The 20,864-nt window shown below is 44.5% G+C and overlaps 1 protein-coding gene across 18 annotated transcripts in view; it reads left to right on the forward strand.

Annotated features, from left to right (window-relative positions):
• Positions 1 to 20,589, forward strand: part of LOC139566487 (CLIP-associating protein 1-B-like) — a 36,260-nt gene extending 15,671 nt beyond the window's left edge. For 4 of the 18 annotated variants that reach the window (XM_071387738.1, XM_071387751.1, XM_071387750.1 and 1 more), the window contains 32 exons: positions 218 to 303; positions 457 to 549; positions 778 to 923; positions 1,166 to 1,301; positions 1,623 to 1,693; positions 1,795 to 1,854; positions 2,464 to 2,541; positions 2,743 to 2,910; positions 3,202 to 3,248; positions 4,043 to 4,222; positions 4,772 to 4,801; positions 5,594 to 5,701; positions 5,951 to 6,106; positions 6,413 to 6,517; positions 7,250 to 7,312; positions 7,763 to 7,893; positions 8,179 to 8,423; positions 8,583 to 8,646; positions 8,965 to 9,128; positions 9,720 to 9,942; positions 10,205 to 10,306; positions 11,406 to 11,549; positions 12,130 to 12,245; positions 12,460 to 12,579; positions 12,953 to 13,094; positions 13,372 to 13,603; positions 13,928 to 14,001; positions 14,160 to 14,327; positions 14,497 to 14,625; positions 15,147 to 15,353; positions 17,236 to 17,352; positions 17,578 to 20,589. In XM_071387738.1, the coding sequence (XP_071243839.1) occupies positions 218 to 303; positions 457 to 549; positions 778 to 923; positions 1,166 to 1,301; positions 1,623 to 1,693; positions 1,795 to 1,854; positions 2,464 to 2,541; positions 2,743 to 2,910; positions 3,202 to 3,248; positions 4,043 to 4,222; positions 4,772 to 4,801; positions 5,594 to 5,701; positions 5,951 to 6,106; positions 6,413 to 6,517; positions 7,250 to 7,312; positions 7,763 to 7,893; positions 8,179 to 8,423; positions 8,583 to 8,646; positions 8,965 to 9,128; positions 9,720 to 9,942; positions 10,205 to 10,306; positions 11,406 to 11,549; positions 12,130 to 12,245; positions 12,460 to 12,579; positions 12,953 to 13,094; positions 13,372 to 13,603; positions 13,928 to 14,001; positions 14,160 to 14,327; positions 14,497 to 14,625; positions 15,147 to 15,353; positions 17,236 to 17,352; positions 17,578 to 17,661 (3,989 nt within the window). In that variant the 3' untranslated portion in view covers positions 17,662 to 20,589. The remainder of the gene's footprint in view (positions 1 to 217; positions 304 to 456; positions 550 to 777; positions 924 to 1,165; positions 1,302 to 1,622; positions 1,694 to 1,794; positions 1,855 to 2,463; positions 2,542 to 2,742; positions 2,911 to 3,201; positions 3,249 to 4,042; positions 4,223 to 4,771; positions 4,802 to 5,593; positions 5,702 to 5,950; positions 6,107 to 6,412; positions 6,518 to 7,249; positions 7,313 to 7,762; positions 7,894 to 8,178; positions 8,424 to 8,582; positions 8,647 to 8,964; positions 9,129 to 9,719; positions 9,943 to 10,204; positions 10,307 to 11,405; positions 11,550 to 12,129; positions 12,246 to 12,459; positions 12,580 to 12,952; positions 13,095 to 13,371; positions 13,604 to 13,927; positions 14,002 to 14,159; positions 14,328 to 14,496; positions 14,626 to 15,146; positions 15,354 to 17,235; positions 17,353 to 17,577) is intronic. The other 14 variants (XM_071387743.1, XM_071387741.1, XM_071387740.1 and 11 more) reach the window with 14 other exon arrangements.
• The last annotated feature ends 275 nt before the right edge of the window (positions 20,590 to 20,864 follow it).

A 20,864-nucleotide genomic window follows, 5' to 3' on the forward strand; every position in this document is an offset into this window, starting at 1 on the left:
AGATGGTGAGGATTTTGTAATGGAACCAGAACACCGAGAGAAACAGAATACAGATTGATAGAAACATGGGATAATGAGAATTGAGCGTGATATACCCTGCCTGAACTCCATAAGGCTGCAGCCAATCCAAGTTTAACATTTGTGTGAATAATTGCCTACTTGAATAGCTTCCTGGTAAAGTTAACAATTCGACCTGGTGTCCCTCTGCTTATATCAGGGAGAGATGGTCCTAGTGCGGCTGCTGCAGGGGCTGTGGATGAGGAGGACTTCATCCGTGCCTTCGAGGAAGTGTCCACTATGGAAGTATGTGTTCACTTTCATCACAATATCAAAACTCATTCCGCGCTATCCTCGCTTGGGCACGTGAAACAGGCCCTATGTTACAAGTCGTATATTAAACACATTAGGAATGTGCTTCCTCTTAAGTGGTTCTTCTTCTTCTTCTCCTCCTCTCAGCTTTTCTCTAACAGGGAAATGGAGGACGCCATGACCAAGATCAGAGAGGTGCTGGCCGACGACAAACGAGACTGGGAGCACAGAGTCACTGCGGTAAGAGACGACCATCCAATCGGCCCTCACCTCCAGATGACTTCATCACACTGGCTACATTCCAGTATCCACGCTAGCGTACCACTTGACTCAAAGTATTGGCCATGCATTCCAAGTGTGGATGTTTGGATTGTAGCCAGTGACCATTAAGTGGCTGTTCTATTAATCGGCCACGTCTATCATTTGATTGGAAGTGTGACGTTGATTGACGGTCTTCTTCTTCTCTAGTTGAAGAAGATGCGTTCTCTGCTCCTGGCGGGAGCGGTGGACTTTGACGGTTTCTCCCAGCAGCTGCGTCTCACGGAGGCAGCCTTCAAGATGTCCGCTAAAGACCTGCGCTCTCAGGTGGTCAGAGAGGCCTGTATCACTCTGGGGTAAGGAGACCTCTCGTCCTATTCTCTTCCTCACGGTATCAATTCAAAATCAAACAAGCTTTATTTAATGTTACCAAAGCCATACTATAATTACGTTATGCAATAAATAAATAAAAACTGAAACTTAAAAGAATTTTAGGAATATTCCCCCCCCCTCTTTATTGTACACCCCCCATCAGTATAAAATAAGATGGTGTTGATATCATAATAACTTGTGTCCGTATGGTCCCTCTATCCTGCAGCCACCTGTCCTACATCCTGGGGAACAGGTTTGACCACTGTGCAGAGTCCATCATGCCCACTCTCCTAACCCTGGTCTCTAACTCGGCCAAGGTCATGGCCACATCCGGCATCGCTGTCATACGACTCATCATCAGGGTGAGTGAGCCATAAAGTTATTCACATTTTGAATGAAGTTGAGTTGAGCTGGGTGGTTCAGATGAGTGTCAGTCAGACAAAATGGTCATGAGGCTAGCCTTTCTTTGTTTGGAACGCTAACACACATTTTTCCTTCCCGAGGGCTGCGAATGACATTCCTATGTGGGCGTTCCTTGTTGGTGGTTGCTTTGCGATTTGTTCTCCAAAGATGCCTTGTGTGTTCCTCACACTTCTATACTAGAACAGCTAGTAACGTAAGGAGTGTAAACTGGACCTGTGACATGACGATGCCTATATTTCTGTCCTCTCTCTGTCTTCCAGCATACACACTACCCTCGTCTCATTCCTATCGTGACCAGCAGCTGCCTGTCGAAATCTGTGGCCGTAAGAAGGTAAACAAACAAAGAAATAGCCTCAGGAAGTCTTATCCCTGATCGCACTCCAGCTGAGCGTCTGTTTATTTTCCCTGACAGTCTTCTTGTTCTATTTCCAGGCGCTGTTTTGAGTTTTTGGACCTCTTGCTGCAGGAGTGGCAGACCAGCTCTCTAGAGAGGTACGTTTTAACGGCTGCTACTAGACAGGCCTATAGACTCATACTTAGTTGTCCCCCCTCCTCAACAACTCAATATTGTATTGCCGTGTTGTAGATAGGTACTGTACTGTAAACCTTTTTTTCTAGCTACTGTCCAGTGAGTTTGTGATGAGCCCGTCCAGGTAATATGAAACAACGTTGTTGTCAGTGAGTGGCTCCTCATCTCAGCAGTTTCCATGGCAATGCCAGGGAGGGATATCTATCCCATAAAAGCACACTGTGCTTCATCATTGATGTGAAACCAAATCTCTGACCGGGATGTCAGGGGAGCTCTCGGGTCCCCTTCTCATTGATTTGCCTTGCGTCCCAAATGGCACCCTATTCCCTGTATAGTGCACTACTTTTGACCAGAGCCCTGTTGGCCCTGGTCGAAAGCAGTGCACTATATAGGGAATAGGGTGCCATAGGGCTCTGGACAAAAGTAGTGCACTATATAGGGAATAGTGTTGGTATTTGGGACGTAACCGTAGCTTTTTATGTTGCGGTGGTTTTGGTGGAGAGGAGGGTATTGGGATGCTGCATGCAGGGAGAATGACGCTTTGTGTTCCTACTCTTCTTGATCCCTCACAGGAATGTAGCTGTTCTGACAGAGACCATCAAGAAAGGAGTCCATGATGCAGACTCCGAGGCCCGATCAGTGGCCAGGAAGTAAGTCACTCTCGCACTATGTCGGACGTGCGTGAACCATGTTTCTATTTGAAAATGCGAGTTCGCCAACATCGCATGTTGTCACGGTAACAACTTTTCCGCCACGTTTGATATTTTGTCTGCCAACCTGAAACGTTGCCCCGTTGACGACAGGCTGTCTCACTGTCTCTGGGCCTTTGTCCTCTCTGTTGTGTTGTACAGGTGCTACTGGACGTTCCACGGCCACTTCAGCCGGGAGGCGGAGCAGCTGTTCCAGGCTCTAGAGTCGTCCTATCAGAAGGCTCTCCAGTCCCACATGAAGAGTTCTGACAGCATCCTGTCCCTCCCTGCCTCAGACCGCTCCTCCTCCTCCTCACAGGAGAGCCTCAAGTGAGACGCTCCAACCTTTCTATCCTTCTCCCCCTCTGTCTTCCTGTCTCCTTCTTTCTCGCCACGTCTCTCTTGCTTGGCCCCCTTTCTGTCTTTCTCTCTCATTTTCTGTCTCTCTGTCTCCTTATGTCTCTTTCTTTCAGTTTTTTCTCTCTCTAGTAGAGAGTTTCTCTTTCTCTCAGTTTCTCTCTCCCTCTCGGTCTGTCTGTGATATGAGAAGTAGTCGTATTGAAGGAGTATTGATCTTAGTTAGTCAGATGAATCACTGTCTATCTCTCTCTGTCTCCACAGCCGCCCTCAGTCTGCCAAGAGCTCCATGGGAAACACCGTGACCAGGAGTAAGGACACTGGCATTACATGACTTGCATTACTACCACAGACATTACTACCTCAGACATTACTACCTCAGACATTACTACCACAGACATTACTACCTCAGACATTACTACCTCAGACATTACTACCACAGACATTACTACCACAGACATTACTACCTCAGACATTACTACCACAGACATTACTACCACAGACATTACTACCTCAGACATTACTACCACAGACATTACTACCACAGACATTACTACCTCAGACATTACTACTGCACACTGGAGGAAATATCTCAGATCTCTTCTATCGATTAAATGATCCACGGCTCTGGATATAATCAGACACCAGAAGACATATTTTTCATATAGATGTCGGTCATGATTTTTCAAGCACAGCAACAATGTCCGTGACATCCACTGTTTGAAATCTATCCAGTGTCCCTGCACATTGTAAATATAGTATTGGAACTGACCCTGTATGTAGTGTCTTACTTTCTGGGGTTCTTCTTGTTTTGGTTCTACCTTGTGATATTTGTAGTACTACATTGATGTTGATCACTGCATTGTTGGGTTTGGAGTTTGCAAGAAAGGCATTTCACTGTACTTGTGCGCGTGACGTTACGACTTGAAACGTGAGTTTGGTTAATAACTGTTAACTTTCCCTCTTTTCTCGCCCTCTCTTCCCTCTGACTTTATGAAATACGTTTGGGTAGAGAGCTTGGCTGATAACCGTTGTTCCTCTCTTCTCCCTCTCTGTTTCCTCTCCTCCCTCCCTCCCTCTCTTCCCTTCACTCCTCTCCCCGAAGCGAAAGCGGCTCCCTCCAGAGGTCCCTCCACCCCGGGCTCTCTCCAGCGTTCCCGTAGCGACGTGGACGTGAACGCTGCTGCCACCACTAGTGCCAAGTCCAGGATGACTCCCGTGCCCGGCTCGCCCGCCCCCTTCAGCGCTGCCTCGGCTCTGCCACCCGGCTCCTACGCCTCTCTAGGTGAGCCAAAAACATGTGTTCTGTCTCTGTGTGTGTTCTAATTAAGCAGTAAGGTCCGAGGGGGGTGTGGTATATGGCCAATATACCACTGCTAAGGGCTGTTCTTATGTGAACCTGGATACAGCCATTAGCCGTGGTATATTGGCCATATATCACAAACCCCCGAGGTGCCTTACTGCTATTATAAACTGGTTACCAATGTAATTAGAGCAGTAAAAATAAATGTTTTGTCATACCCGTGGTATACGGTCTGATGTACCACGGCTGTCAGCCAATCAGCATTCAGGGCTCGAACCATCCCGTTTATAATACTATTTCTATGAGCCTCATAACCTCACAGACGCTTTTACTGACTACGAGGGATATAGGACCATAGCATGGAGATTTAACCCTCATTTCTATTTGACTTTTTAAATATGATGATTAAAATACATCTTAAGGCCTTTCCAAATTCTTGTAACCCCCCCTCAGTCTTCCATATGGGGATTATCCTGCTAACTTCTGCTAACCTTTCTCCTGGACTTTCCTCCTCTTGTTTTTTGCCCTTAGACAACACACCTGGTAACATTAGACCAGTGGGTAAGATGAGATGGATAACTGTGTGTTTGTGTGGGAGCTGGAGGACTTCATCCAGATTTCTCTGTCCCCTTTTTGGTCTGTGTAATGTACTGCACCATGTTTACAGTGGTCGTCTTTGTGGTGTGCTACATCATTGAATTACGGGGCTCATCTGTGGAACTCTGCATGGACTGTCTGCATGGTAGAACTACGTCGAACTGGGTCATCAGGACTGGGCTTCGTAGCCAGAGAGAGGAGACCGAGACATTGATTGTGTCCACAAATAGACCTGTCCAACTCACGTGACTGTAAAGACAGGCAGCCTCAGTGTCTGTTGGGTTATTGACCTTTATCATTGCCTGTTTAACTGTAATTTCATGAAGTCGTTTTGTGCTGTACTCTCCTTTTCCCCTGAATGATCCATTGTCCTACCTAGAACAGACTACTGGAGTATACTTGTTGTGAATCATGTTTCTATATTTGTGTCTGTTGTTGTGAGGGAATATGTTGAGATGAAACATTTTGATAGAGGATGAGACATTTGTGACTTGAGATTTCTCGAACCAGCTTCATCGAGATTTGAGTGCATGTGTCTGTTGTAATGGCTGGTAGCAACCTGCAAGTATAGACTTAGCGAGTGTGTCTCTGTTTCTATGTATGAAGTCTCTGACTGTAGGTGATGAGGGCTGGTGCCGCCGAGCTGGGTGTGTCTGCGGTTGAATGGATCCGTGCCCACGTGAAGTTTAAGTCTGTTTTTCTCCCTCCCCGACCTCTCTCTCTATCACTGTCTCTCTCTCTCTCTCTCTCTTCCAGGCCGTGTGCGTACCAGGAGAACGAGTTCGGGGAGCGGCGTGAGTGCAAGTCCCTCTGTCATAGACAGTAGGGGGAGGAGTCGAGCCAAAATGGTGTCAGTGTCTCAACGTGAGTATCTTCCCCCGATATATGTGCATCATGCCGGAATAAAAAAAATACACACCGTTTCTAGATCAGTGTTTCTTGATCCTGGTCCTGTGTAGTGCAGGGCAAAAACAAATATGTGCACCTTTGGGTCCCCAGGATCAAGAAACACTGATTTGGAGCAATTGCTTGACATTTTTACCACCTTTTCGACATTGTCTGGGTATACATTCTTCTCCCTTTATAAATACACCATGCTATGTCGTGTTGCAGCTGGCAGTCGTTCTGGCTCCCCTGGTCGTCTCCTGAGCCATACATACGGCAGGATCTCCAGGGCCACTGGAGGGACAACGCCAGCAGAAAGGAGGCCTAAAGTCCCCCGCAGCCATGGCTGCAGCCGAGACACCAGTCCAGACAGATCAGGCCTGGGTAAGGACCAGGAAGGACAACACACACAGACACACGGAAGACAGAAAACAGCCCTCTACAGCTGTACTCCTCCTCTCCAACCTCTCTGTTCTCTGAACCACCTAATCTCCTGTCCGTCACTGAATGCAACCTTGTGTCTCCTCCTCTCCTCTGTCCTGGCTAACTCAACTCCTCCTTTACTCCGCTGAGCTCTCTCTCTGAGTGTGTTGGACTCTCTATCTGGCTGTGTGTTATAAAGCTCTTTCTTCCTCCTGCTGCTCTCTCTCGCTGTGTGTCCCCCACCCCCCCTCACCACCACTATGCTAGCGAGGAGTCGTATCCCCCGGCCCAGCATGAGTCAGGGCTGCAGCAGGGACACCTCTAGGGAGAGCAGCCGAGACACCAGCCCCGCTCGGGGATTCTCTCCTCTGGGTGAGTACAGTATAGTAACGTGCCCAGCCCAGAGACCATAGCCACCATGCCCCTCAATGCCTGGTTGCCGGGGGCCTGAACCCTGACTAGCCCTATCTAGAGTAGAACACAAAGGCCATCATCAAACCACAAGAAAACCAACCGAAACAAACCTCTTCTGCTTCTATCTTCTGCATGCCTTTTACTTGTGTCTTTCAAATTTCCCCTTTCACTCCTGAGTGACAACAACATTTTCCTCAACAACCATTTTTTTTACTAATCATGCCAGAGTCATTGATGACATGGCAGGGATGAGTCGACGCTAAACTTGTGTCCACTGTCAGCTTATAGACTTGCGATCAGAGCCTTTGTGTCCAATGCCGGGATGCCTCTCAACATTCTTGGCGCTAATGTTTGCATGAAGCCAGTTAGCGTTGTCACATGGTAGAATGCCTCCTCCTCAGGTTGACAGTCATGTACTGTATGAGTTGAAGAAGATACTCTTTTTAAAGGTGTGTCTAACTTCACTTCCTGGTCACACTTTATTTGGATAGTCTGGGTTTTCCATCTGTAGATCTATAGATGGTCATACTATCTATTGATAAGTAACTGGTTGCTAAGGTTACGGTTAGATTTAGAATAAGCGTTAGGGTAAGGGTTAAGTTTAGGGTTAGGATAAGTATAAGGTTAGGGTTAGTAGATGGACTATCCAAATAAAGTATCACCCCACTCCCTCCCGTGTTCCTCCTCTAGCGTCCAGACGTGTCTCCCGCTCCACCAGTGCTCTCCACTCGGCTGAGTCTGTGGGCCACTCAGGTGACCTGTCCTGCATGTCTCTATTAGACCAGACAAATGGCATGTCAGTGTTCCATGGTGCAGTTCACCTCAATCACCCACAGAGGGCGACGGAGAGCTGAGCATCCTCCTTATTTCAGTTTGGATGCGTCTTATTTTTCAAGTCAATCTGTGTTATTTTGTTTCACTCTTTTTTTGTTAGTACACGTTTGTTTTTATTAGTCCTTATACTGTGCTGTAAAATAAAACTTAATTTCATCATATTATTATTTTGTGCTATACACTGTATCTTTTCTTGAGTTTCTCATGACCTGCTGATGTAATTTTGCTTCATTTGTTTTCCCCCCATGACTTTTACTCCCCATTTAGTTTATAGGTCGACTGCTTTTCCTTTTTAGTACTGTATTACTGTGCTCCTATAATACTACAATACTATTCTAAAAGTATTATTATATCTCGTGTTTCCTCCAGAGCGTCTAGGTCTGGCCCACCAGGCCCGTATCTCAGCTTCTGTCAACGCCATGAGGATCCTCAACACTGGGACCGAGGTGGAGGCAGCTGTAGCCGACGCCCTGTTACTAGGAGACGCCAGGAACAACAAGGTCGATGTTTACCTCGTCACGTGCGACTTAGATTCTCTATCCTCTTTACCATCTGAACCATAGCGTATGCTGATCATAATAGCTTTGACGGCCTTTTCTCTTGGGGGGACATTTTGTTGGATTTACGTCTATGTTGACTCTTATTTGCCTCTCGAATGTAGTCTTATGGCAGCTTGTTGAACAGGAAGCGTCATTGATTTCTCTTCACTCGGTGGCATGACTTAGTGAGTACGCTGTATATGTACCCGCACGACTATTTGACCTCTTGACCCTTGACCCCTCCAGCGGCGGCCAGTCAGACGGCGGTACGAGTCCCCGGGGATCTACTCAGACGACGACGCTAACAGCGACGCCAGCAGCGCCTGCTCTGAGCTCTCGTATGGCTCGCGGAACGGCGGCCCGCCCCACTACATGAGACAGACGGAGGACGTGGCCGAGGTGCTGAACCACTGTGCCAGTTCCAACTGGTCTGAGAGGAAGGAGGGGCTGCTGGGACTACAGAACCTGCTCGTTAGCCAGAGAATTCTCAGGTGGGATAGAGACCATCTATTTTTTGTTTTTGAACTTTTGTAATGTGATGCATTTGAGGCCGTCACCGAGACAACCGTCCTCTAGATAAAAATCTGTCTGAAACCCAAAGGTGTTGCACGATTGATCGCCTTACTTTTTCCCCCGCTCGTGTGTCGCAGTCGTGTGGAGCTGAAGAGATTGTGTGAGATCTTCACAAGGATGTTTGCTGACCCACACAGCAAGGTGAGCCCACAATAGAACCCCCCCATGTCTGATAGAACCTGTGTTCTGACATGAAGCTAATGTAGTTACTGTACTAACTAACTGTCTGTTTTTATGTCGCATGGTGGTCTTTGCGGTGAACATCAGCGAGTAAGTGCTTTTGTTTTTGTCCATCACCTTTTTAATAGTAATGCAATCGAATCCGACTATTCAGATAGTTGATTGATGAATTATTGTTGTTCTGTATGTTGTCCTACTGTAATAATCATTAACAGTGATGTAAATACCTATAGCCTATTATTGAGTGACTGACTGGGTGGTCACTGTGTCTGATCTCAGGTGTTCAGCATGTTTCTGGAGACCCTGGTAGACTTCATCACCCTGCACAGAGAGGACGTGCAGGACTGGCTGTTTGTCCTGCTCACCCAGCTGCTGAAGAAGATGGGAGCTGACCTCCTGGGTTCCGTACAGGCCAAGGTCCAGAAGGCTCTGGACGTCACCAGGTCAGAACTAAAGCTCCGTCTCTGTTCCCGTTCTCACACAGGTCTTTTCCCCCACTTCTTGCTATTCAGCACAATTCCACCAACTATGGTGGAAGTTTAACCAGGCCAGCTCAGTACAGCTTGGTTTGGCTCGGCTTGGTAGTGTGAAAAGCGCTTAGATGTTGCTTTTGGCTGTTTGTGGAGTTTGTAGTGCAGGGTTCCCCAACCCCATGTTTTCTGAGCAAAAAAATAAGAATTAAAAAAAATATATACATTGTTTGCATTTTCATTGTTCAAGTTAAACACCAGGAAATCAGGTCCAGCTGATTTTAAATTTGTAAATCTGATCCAAAGTATTTTCACGCATAATAGAGAGACACGTGATCATACACAAATGTAAGCAAGGTTTAAAGTGATTATGTTTTCGTCAAATATTATATCTGTTTGGTCTGCAGTCTACAAATGATTTGTAATTATGTACCGGCCCCCCGAAAATCCACTCAGCAAAAGAAAATCGTCCCGTGCCTGAATCTAGATGATGATCCTTGTTCTAGTGGATCAATCCCTCTCATCTCATGCCTTTTTCTCTTCGTTTTCCTCTCTCTTTCCCAGGGACTCGTTCCCGTTGGACCAGCAGTTTAACATCCTGATGCGTTTCATCGTCGACCAGACCCAGACCCCCAACCTGAAGGTCAAGGTGGCCATCCTGAGGTACATTGAGGGCCTGGCCCGTCAAATGGACCCCGCAGACTTTGTCAACTCCAGCGAGACGCGCCTGGCCGTCTCCCGCATCATCACCTGGACCACGGAACCAAAGAGCTCCGACGTCAGGAAGGTGGGCAGAGTTGGGTTTGTTTCCATAGCAACAGCGTCAGGCACTTTCTTTTAATTGACTTTGTGTTTCACAGGGACAATGCACATTAATCAGCATTTCTGTAAATGTCGCAGATTTAACCAGCCGGACAATTTCCAACTACTCAGCCAAAGCTCTAAAATAACTATTGTTTGCTGGCTTCATCCATTTTTGGTTGTTTTTATTTTTGTTTTTTTAAACATAATTTCCCCCAACCTACCTGTCGGTCGACCCCCAACCCCAGAGCTTCCACCATAGCTGGGCAGGTGAGGAGTTGTCAGGCAGGCCCAGCACCACCGTAGCCTCTCTACCTGGAGAGGGGAACGTGGAGGAGAGGTGCAAGCAGGTAGTAGAGCCCCCGACCCATCAGTCAGCTGCACGGTCTGCAGTCTGCCTCACATAACTTCCTCAAGCCTGGGCTCTCTGTCGCTAACCCAACTTCGCCTTGCTGGCACTCAGAGATGTTTCTGCTTTATAACTGAATGTAAAGGACAGTGCAGGGGTGGGATTGGGGACTGAATTGGCTCTGAATGAGCCATAACAGTTGTTTCTACTTTCAAAGGTTTCTTCATAATGAGCGAATGTTGAAGTGGCAATCAGCAGTTGAAATGATAACAAGATGTTGACCCCACCACTGTTTCGCTAAAAAACTGAGCAGTTGGGCTGGAGAAATGCAACCACTCTCAAATTCATAGACAGAGCTAGGGATACAAGGAATGACCATGCATGATATCAAAATGATAGTTTTAACTCTGTTTTGAGGCTATACCGGGTTTGTTTACATTGACTTTGTTTACAAACGATGGCGTTAAACAAGCTTACGTTTAGGATTCTGATGGGGTACGACAGTTGAGCTGAGCTCATGAGGCATTTCTAAGTTCAAGAATCAATGGGTGCATATATAATTCACGTAGAAGTCAAAACATTTATCTAGCAACTGCAGATTGCACCTTTAAGCGACGGGGTGGGAATGGGCAACATAATGGCTCTGAATGTGCGGTAATATTGCGTTTTGATAGTAGCCTGTGCTGCTGTTACTTGTTCCTCATGGTTCTTGTTTATCTGCAGTGACCAGGTTTGGTTGACCGACATGCATGGAATTCACACGAGAGAAACATTGATACTGGGTTTTTAACTGTTTTACAAGAACTGACAATGGTTTTAACTCGCCTGACTAACTGAATGCCAACTGAACCTAAACAAATATGTGCTACCGCATTTCTGTGCAATGTTTATGGCTCGTGTATTTGTAAATCCATTGACTGATATGGTTCCGTAAGAGCAGAATGGGCTTGTCGAATGTCCCGTCTCTTCTCTAAGCGTCGGATATGACCTTGAAATGCACATTATTGCGTGATATCATATGTCGATGTTAATGTGAAAAAATGAACCCCCTCTTTGACGACCTCTAACCATTGACCTCTCTGTGACCCTTTAATCCCCAGGCGGCTCAGGTGGTTCTGATCGCCTTGTTTGAGCTGAACACCCCAGAGTTCACCATGCTGCTGGGGGCCCTGCCCAAGACCTTCCAGGACGGAGCCACTAAACTGCTGCATAGCCACCTGCGGAACTCCAGCAACACCAGAGAGGTAAGACCTGACTCTGACGTTAACGTCTAGTCGACGTCTACGAGAGGATGAGACTGAGCAGGGCTAAAGTCGCTGTATCCCAAATATCTACTCGCCACGAGAAGATGAGTAGTGAATTTCCACAGCGCAACTAGAATAGTGAATTTGCTCAGGAAGGTCCTCTCGAATACGCTGAATATCTTCTCACTGGCAGAGTTATTAGCCAACAACCTAAACTTTGTTTGCTGTAACATGGACAATAGTTGTATTGTAATCTAAATATACTGGGATAGCGTTATATAATTAAGCAATAAAGACATGTGTGTTATATGGCCAATATACCACGGTTAAGGGCTGTTCTTAGAGTGCCTGGATACAGCCCTTAGCCGTGGTATATTGGCCATATATCACAAACCCTTGAGGTGCCTTATTGCTATTATAAACTGGTTACCAACGTAATTAGAGCAGTAAAAATACATGTTTTGTCTTACCCGTGGTATACGGTCTGATGTACTACAGCTGTCAGCCAATCACCATTCAGGGCTCGAACCACCCAGTTTATAATGTACTGTACCGTCTCCGATTTCTGTGTGATCCGCAGGCTTCTCCCAGTAGCACCATGGGACGGACTCCTCCCCCACCTCGCCACCCCAGCAGTCGCAGCAGCCCCCTCACCTCTCCCACCAACTGCTCCCATGGGGGGGGGCTCTCTCCCAGGTAGGTGTGACCTTTAATACCTGGTCCCCAACACACCATAGAAGTTAGTTACATCGCTACTAACTTAACTAACAACGAACAACAAGTAGTCCCCCCTCTCCGCACTGTTCCCCCCTCACGTCTCTCTTTTTCTCCCTTGCGACTCTATTCCCCCTTTTCTTTCCCTCCCTCCCTCTCTCATTCCCTCCCTTGCCGTGCTCTGGGCACGTTACAGCCGGCTATGGGGTTGGAGTGCTGATGGCCTGTCAAAGTACCCTCCTCCCTTCCCTTCTCCTCTCTCCTCCACCCCTGCTGCACCCTCCCTCAAGACCCTACGAAGTGCTTACTCTCCCAGGTACAGTGTCACATAGCTGTGTCACCCTTGATTTGTCCCTACCCCACGGTCTAGTTTTTTTTTCCTTTCACTTCCTTTTTTTCCCTTCATTCCGCAGCAGCAATTCACCACATTAACACCTTGACTCACCAGTCTGTTCCACTCTGTCAACACGTACTGTTATGCATGGTTGATCTTTTATATGAAAAGGATCGAAAAGCGGGATAAACTGCTTGAAATGACATCTTTACGTACTAGGTAAATAAAATGGCGTCGTTTCAACCATTTTTTTCCCTCGCTTTTGCCCACTGGGCAGATGTCTTCTTCCTGTGGTGGTGATGTATGTTAGTGTCGTACTTGAATAATAACCCTCCCCTCCCGCTGTGACCTGAAGCATGTTGGAGTACGACACAGAGAACCTGAACACCGATCAGATCTATAGCTCCCTGCGAGGCGTCACTGAGGCCATCCAGAACTTCAGCTTCCGCAGTCAGGAGGACCTCATGGAGCCGGGCAGAGGCAAGAGAGAGGACACGGTGAGGGGCTTGGGCAATTCCCTACTATTCTCCACTCCCTCCCCCTCATTGATTTAAAAGATTTGGATTGTTAGAATGGACTAGAGGGAGTGACTTCCAAAAGCCCATTCCTTTTAAATCCAGAGGGGGGATTGAACAAGTGGACTTGTTTGGCAGCTGTTCTCTGGTCAATATTTTATATTTTCTCTAGAATGGACATGAACATACATTTAGTTATTTTTTATAAAACTGTATGGTTGTTATGTTACGTTTTATCAATAGTCTTGTTTCTCCTCAGCCGGGTGTTGGAACAGCATCACACTCTGGTGTTGATGTGGTGGAGGGGCCCGGGGGTCGCACGGCCCTGGACAACAAGACCTCCCTACTCAACACCCCCTCCCCCCGTTCCTTCTCCGGCCCCCGGGGCCGCGACTACAACCCCTACAACTACTCTGACACCATCAGCGCCTACGACAAGGCTGCCCTGAGAGAGACGGTGTACGAGGACGACGTGGAGCAGCTTCGAGATGGTGAGGCTGTCTCAAGAGTCTGAAATGGCACCCTATTCCCTATATAGTGCAATACTTTTGACCACCCTATTCCTTTCATAGCTCTGGTCAAAAGTAGTGAGCTATATAGGGAATAGGGTGCCATTTTGGATTGACATAATACATTTAAGCAATAAGGCCCAGGTGTGGTATATAACATAAACACCTGAGGTGCCTTATTTCTGTTATAAACTGGTTACCAATGTAATTAGAGCTGTAAAAATACATGTTTTGTCATACCCGTGGTATACGGTTGTCAGCCAATAAGCTATATATTAACTGTAAGGGAGACCCTCTTCCTCGCAGGCCGCCAAGAGTGTGGTGGAGAAAACAAGATGCTGCACACCAAGAACAGTTCCCCTGCGGAGCAGCTGGGACTGGTGATTGACTGAATTCATTTGACAACAATTTCTATGTTTTACTATAGCTACGTAATAACACTTTGAAGTCACGGACATGGAGGTCCTATTAAATTCCATTTAGTGATCTATATGTAATTCTATGGTCACTGACTAATATATATTGTGGTCGTTGAAAGGTGGCTGAGCTGCTGAAGGAGCTGTCTAGCCCCAGTGAGAGGCCAGAGGAGAGGAGGGGAGCCCTGGTGGAGCTGCTGAAGATAGCCCGGGAGGACAGCCTGGCCGTGTGGGAGGAACACTTCAAAACCATGCTGCTCCTGCTGCTGGAGACTCTGTCAGACCAAGATGTAAGGACTCTGGATGAATGGATAAATGGATGGAGAGAGAGATAGAAAAAATACTTTAAAAACAAAGTTAACTCTGTTTTAGGAGCAATGCCACAATCTGATGCTTGAATCCACTGTTCTTCCTTCTGCTGTCTCTGAGCATGTCGTGTCCTTTTCCCCCAACCTGCAGCACACCATCCGGGCACTGGCGCTACGAGTGCTGAAGGAGATCTTACGCAACCAGCCGGCCCGCTTCAAGAACTACGCAGAACTCACCATCATGAAGACCCTGGAGCTACACAAAGACTCCCATAAAGAGGTAGCTCTCACTGGCTCTCTCCGTCTATGAGGCTCTGCTTTAGAGGTCACGCTACACTTCTTGAGTTAATAGCTTTCAACTCTGTGATGATGTGTTAGTTTTTTATGGAGTTAACAGCACTTGAAATATAATTATGGAAAGACTGTCGGGATGAAGTGTAGTCTTGCCTGTTGATGTACAGTACCAGTCAAAAGATTGGACACACCTACTAATTTAAGGGTTTTTCTTTATTTTTACTATTTTCTACATTGTAGAATAATAGTGAAGACATCAAAACTTTGAAATAACACATATGGAATCATGTAGTATTCCATATGTGTTATTTCATAGTTTTGATGTCTTCAGTATTATTCTACAATGTAGAAAATAGTAAAAATAAAGAAAAACCCTTGAATGAGTAGCCGTGTCCAAACTTTTGACTGATACTGTACATGTACCCTTCTCTGTCAATAAACCAAAATGAAGCCATTCCATGATCAACCATTTCACCCTCCTCACTCCACCCTTCCCTCACTACCCAGGTTGTGCGGGCAGCAGAGGAGTCAGCCTCCACCCTGGCCGGCTCCATCCACCCAGAACAGTGTATCAAGGTGCTGTGTCCCATCGTCCAGACGGCTGACTACCCCATCAACCTGGCTTCCATCAAGATGCAGACCAAGGTGATAGAACGCATCACCAAGGAGTCCCTACACCAGCTGCTGCCTGACATCATACCAGGACTACTGCAGGTATAAAGGGCTTTATAGATCAAGTTGACTGATTGGTTAGTCCATTGGTTGATTTATTGATGTACTTACTGACTGGTTGACGTGGAATCACTTGGAATGTATCTACTTCCAATAGAAACACTTGGAATGTGTCTACTTCCAATAGAATCACTTGGAATGTATCTACTTCCAATAGAAACACTTGGAATGTGTCTACTTCCAATAGAAACACTTGGAATGTGTCTACTTCCAATAGAAACACTTGGAATGTGTCTACTTCCAATAGAAGCACTTGGAATGTGTCTACTTCCAATAGAAGCACTTGGAATGTATCTACTTCCAATAGAATCACTTGGAATGTGTCTACTTCCAATAGAAACACTTGGAATGTATCTACTTCCAATAGAAACACTTGGAATGTGTCTACTTCCAATAGAAACACTTGGAATGTGTCTACTTCCAATAGAAACACTTGGAATGTGTCTACTTCCAATATAATCACTTGGAATGTATCTACTTCCAATAGAAGCACTTGGAATGTATCTACTTCCAATAGAAACACTTGGAATGTGTCTACTTCCAATAGAATCACTTGGAATGTATCTACTTCCAATAGAAACACTTGGAATGTCTCTACTTCCAATAGAAGCACTTGGAATGTCTCTACTTCCAATAGAAACACTTGGAATGTCTCTACTTCCAATAGAAACACTTGGAATGTATCTACTTCCAATAGAAGCACTTGGAATGTCTCTACTTCCAATAGAAACACTTGGAATGTCTCTACTTCCAATAGAATCACTTGGAATGTATCTACTTCCAATAGAAGCACTTGGAATGTGTCTACTTCCAATAGAAACACTTGGAATGTGTCTACTTCCAATAGAAACACTTGGAATGTCTCTACTTCCAATAGAAACACTTGGAATGTATCTACTTCCAATAGAAACACTTGGAATGTATCTACTTCCAATAGAAACACTTGGAATGTCTCTACTTCCAATAGAAACACTTGGAATGTCTCTACTTCCAATAGAATCACTTGGAATGTCTCTACTTCCAATAGAATCACTTGGAATGTCTCTACTTCCAATAGAAACACTTGGAATGTCTCTACTTCCAAAAGAAACACTTGGAATGTCTCTACTTCCAATAGAATCACTTGGAATGTCTGTACTTCCAATAGAAACACTTGGAATGTCTCTACTTCCAATAGAAACACTTGGAATGTATCTACTTCCAATAGAACCACTTGGAATGTGTCTACTTCCAATATAATCACTTGGAATGTATCTACTTCCAATAGAATCACTTGGAATGTATCTACTTCCAATAGAAACACTTGGAATGTGTCTACTTCCAATAGAATCACTTGGAATGTATCTACTTCCAATAGAAACACTTGGAATGTATCTACTTCCAATAGAAACACTTGGAATGTGTCTACTTCCAATATAATCACTTGGAATGTGTCTACTTCCAATAGAATCACTTGGAATGTCTCTACTTCCAATAGAAACACTTGGAATGTATCTACTTCCAATAGAAACACTTGGAATGTGTCTACTTCCAATAGAAACACTTGGAATGTGTCACTTGGAATGTATCTACTTCCAATAGAAACACTTGGAATGTATCTACTTCCAATAGAAACACTTGGAATGTGTCTACTTCCAATAGAAACACTTGGAATGTATCTACTTCCAATAGAAACACTTGGAATGTGTCTACTTCCAATAGAAACACTTGGAATGTGTCTACTTCCAATAGAAACACTTGGAATGTGTCTACTTCCAATAGAAACACTTGGAATGTGTCTGAAACTCAATATTAGGAAGGTGTTCCTAATGTTTGGTGTACTCAGAGTATGTCTAATATTGTTCTGATGTCTCTCTGTGTAAAGGGGTATGACAACACAGAGAGCAGTGTGAGGAAGGCCAGTGTGTTCTGTCTGGTGGCTGTCTACTCTGTCATCGGTGAAGAGTTGAAGCCCTACCTGGCCCAGCTCACAGGAAGCAAGGTACACTACCGTCTCATCTCAGCACCCTGTCTCGGTCGCTCTCAAATGGCACCCTATTCCCTACGTGGTGCACTAGGAAATAGGGCGCAATTTGGGATGCAGGCAATGTCTTTAATTCTCTTCTGTTATTTTTCAAGATCTACAGGTTGCAGAATGTTTTTCAATGTCTTGAAACGTCGTGTTAGGATAGGTTGGTTTCATTCAGTGTCTTTACTATCCCACCAGATGAAGCTGCTGAACCTGTACATAAAGAGAGCCCAGACGTCCACCAGCAACAGCAGCAGCTCCTCAGACATCTCCTCATACTAATGAACATGGCCCTCCGGCTCCATCCGTGTGTGTGCAGGTACATACAGTACAGGGTTGTGTTCATAGGGCACCAAACGGTGCAAAACAGACTGAAACAGGAATGGACTACGTGGACTACTGGTCCAATCAGAAACACTAATTGTATTATATTTTTACCGTTTTGAAATATTTTCCATGGCGTGCCCTAATGAACGCGACCCAGATAGGGAAACAGTTGTGCCTCAATCTTTCTTTCCAGACCTCCTTGTAGTTTTAATGTATTCTAATAAAGGCTGTAGGCTGTTCCTTGTTGGGAAACCCTATGCCTGTCGCAATCAACATTTTATTTCCTTCTGTTTTGTCGTCTTGTAAATACTTTAATTCCACATTTTATTAAGATTTGAATGCAACACTACTTCAGACCCAGTCGAATGAATGTAAAGAGCTTTGAAGGAAACCCGAGTCCTTTATAAACCGTCTGAAAGGTTTTAATGTTGATGGAAGCAGAGTGTCGCTCTGTACACGACCGCCTCATTGCCTCTAGTGTTCCTTCTCGCAATGGATAGATAGGCTTATTTGGAAACGTGTGTGGTTATTTGTAAAAGGGCAATTTAAAAAATTTCGATTTCGATAGTAATTGTTCCATAGTATTTGGCGTCTGAAGAATTTGTTCTTGGTGGTGACGCTATGTTTTTAAGCCTGTATTTAAAGAATATTCCTTGTAGAATTTCTCAGTTAGTGAGAATCTAAAAATGTTCATTTCCATTAGTGGGAGAAGATCATTTGGCTGGCCAATGATTAGTACATGCAGTGAAAAGCTGTGTTGAATAAGCCTCTGTTAACTGCCTATGTGTGTAACACCTGTGTTTTGACTGTGTGGTTTGGGCCCCAACAACTGGTGAAGGAGTATTTTCCATTTTCACAAGGATTACATTATCACCCTTCATATGTTATTATGAAAGGGGAGTTATTGGTTGAGTTGGTAGAGGTTTGAGTCTGCTGTTTTTTGTGCTTTAACATTCGGGCACGTTGTAATGAGTCAAAACTACTGGGATCTGAAGTATTCTTGCAATGTAAAACCGCAATGAAGAGTCCTAGAATTTTCAAATGTGAACTATTTTGTCTAAAAATAAAATATGGGCAATACCTATTTGTCATATAGTATGAAGACCTTGACAATCTGACATATTAGTCGATAATCTAAGGACGTTGTAAGTGCCAGTGCTCAACAAAAAATCTTTACCATTTTAAAGACATAAGAGGCAACAAAATAAAGAGATAAGAAGTTTTTGTCTTTTGAATTGAATCCAGCAATAATGAATTAGTAACAAAAAATCCAACTACTTGGATGAACTTTTTTGTCAAAGCACTGTAAATGACCATTGTAAGTTAACCGTCCTTGTTTGAAATGTATAGATGCCATTTTTTAGCGCTCCTATGAAATGTTACTGCTGCTTTAGAAATACTAATCATGGCGTTAAACCTAATGTATTTTACTCTCCTTATTATGAATGTTAAAGGTACAGTTTCGGTTAGAACTACAATTCAGAGTTTGGGTCAATTCCATTTCAATTCAACCCATTCAGAAATTCCATTTCCCAATTTTCCTCAATGCTTGTCTATGGGGATAAAAATGAAATTGGAATTTCAGTTTACTTCCTGATTTGATTGAAGTGAATTGAGCCCAACCCTGTTAATTAAAAGTCAAGATAAGTGTGGCGTGTTACTGAGAACACTATCGGGCCTTACTGTTTCTGTAGTACAGTTTCACTACATTGACTCTTAAAATGTACTGTAACAGTGCACAATAATTCTTTTTTTCTCAAATGTGAGAACTCTTAGCAATTTTATCAGCTATGGACTGGATGGAACATTGGCTGTGACCAAGTCCAAAATGTTGTCAAGTACAAACACAGTATTTCTTTTGTTAGACCTGCCTGTTGCAATTGAATCAAAAATGAAACTCAAAATTAGTGTTTTGTACAGTACTTTTAATCATTGATTCACAAACTTGTTATAAAAAGAGAGTCAGAGAGAGACCTCATTTGCATGTGAGGGAACTTGCAATATTATACCCAGCAACCTCAATGATTAACTAACATTGCCAACTCTGACTTTATGTTGAAGAAACGTTGCTTCTAATCTATGAATGTCTGGTCAGCTTGTATTATATAACACACACACACACACACACACACACACACACACACCACACACCACACACCACACACCACACACACACACTATTGATATCCATCACAGCTACCAAGCTAGGGCTGATTTAACAGACCAAACATTGTATACTATACTGTAACTGTATGCTGTGTGCACACGTTGGCCTGTATCAAAAACCAAACCCTATTATCCTCAAGCCATGTATCTTGAGCGTGTATTTGCTTGTGCCTTGTTTTTTTACAGTACACCTGGCAATATTAATCCATACCAATAGCTTCTGAATACTGCTTTTGAATTGTTCTTTTTGCCCCCATTTTGAAATACTGTATTATATGTCATGAATTATACAGGAAATGTGTTGCGTTGAAGACCAAGGTTATGTCCCAAGTGGCACCCTATTCCCTACCCAGTGCCCTACTTTTGACCAGAGCCTTATGGGACCCGGTCAAAAGTAGTGCCCTATATAGGGCAATAGGTTCCATTTGGGATGCATCCCAAGGCTGCTGTAAATAAAGCCAATAGTTTAATGGCAGTATTTTCCACAGATGTAATATTGGCTTGGCTGTTCTATTCCTTGTGAACCACTTACAATGCATGCTTCTTTTGTTTAGCTTCAGTCATTGTTTTATCCCTCCCGTACCTATATTTATATGCCGTCTGTTATATTTTCTGTGTATTATGACAACTGTACATATTTCATGTTTTGTTCACTTCTTTCTCCCGTGATAGAATTTGTTGAAATTTAAACTTGAAATAAACCAACTTCAGTCCCTGTCCGAAGCATGTAATCACATATGTTGTATATTTGAAGTATAAATTAAGAGCAGATATACAGTATCTTCTCAAGAATGTGGGAGAAAAAATCTCCTGCAGGACATGGGAATAGCAGCAGATGGCGCTCTTTGCATTTTCTTGAGAGGAAAAGCATCCTCTGTGTATTACTTTAATAATAAAAAATTGGCAGCAAAAGTAGGCTACCACGTTCCACCGCGCGGCACCGCGTGCTAGTGTACACGGGGCATTTAGAGGAGGCAAACTGAAAGTGGAAT

This window comes from Salvelinus alpinus, chromosome 38 (genome assembly GCF_045679555.1).
Source record: "Salvelinus alpinus chromosome 38, SLU_Salpinus.1, whole genome shotgun sequence".
NCBI lineage: Eukaryota > Metazoa > Chordata > Actinopteri > Salmoniformes > Salmonidae > Salvelinus > Salvelinus alpinus.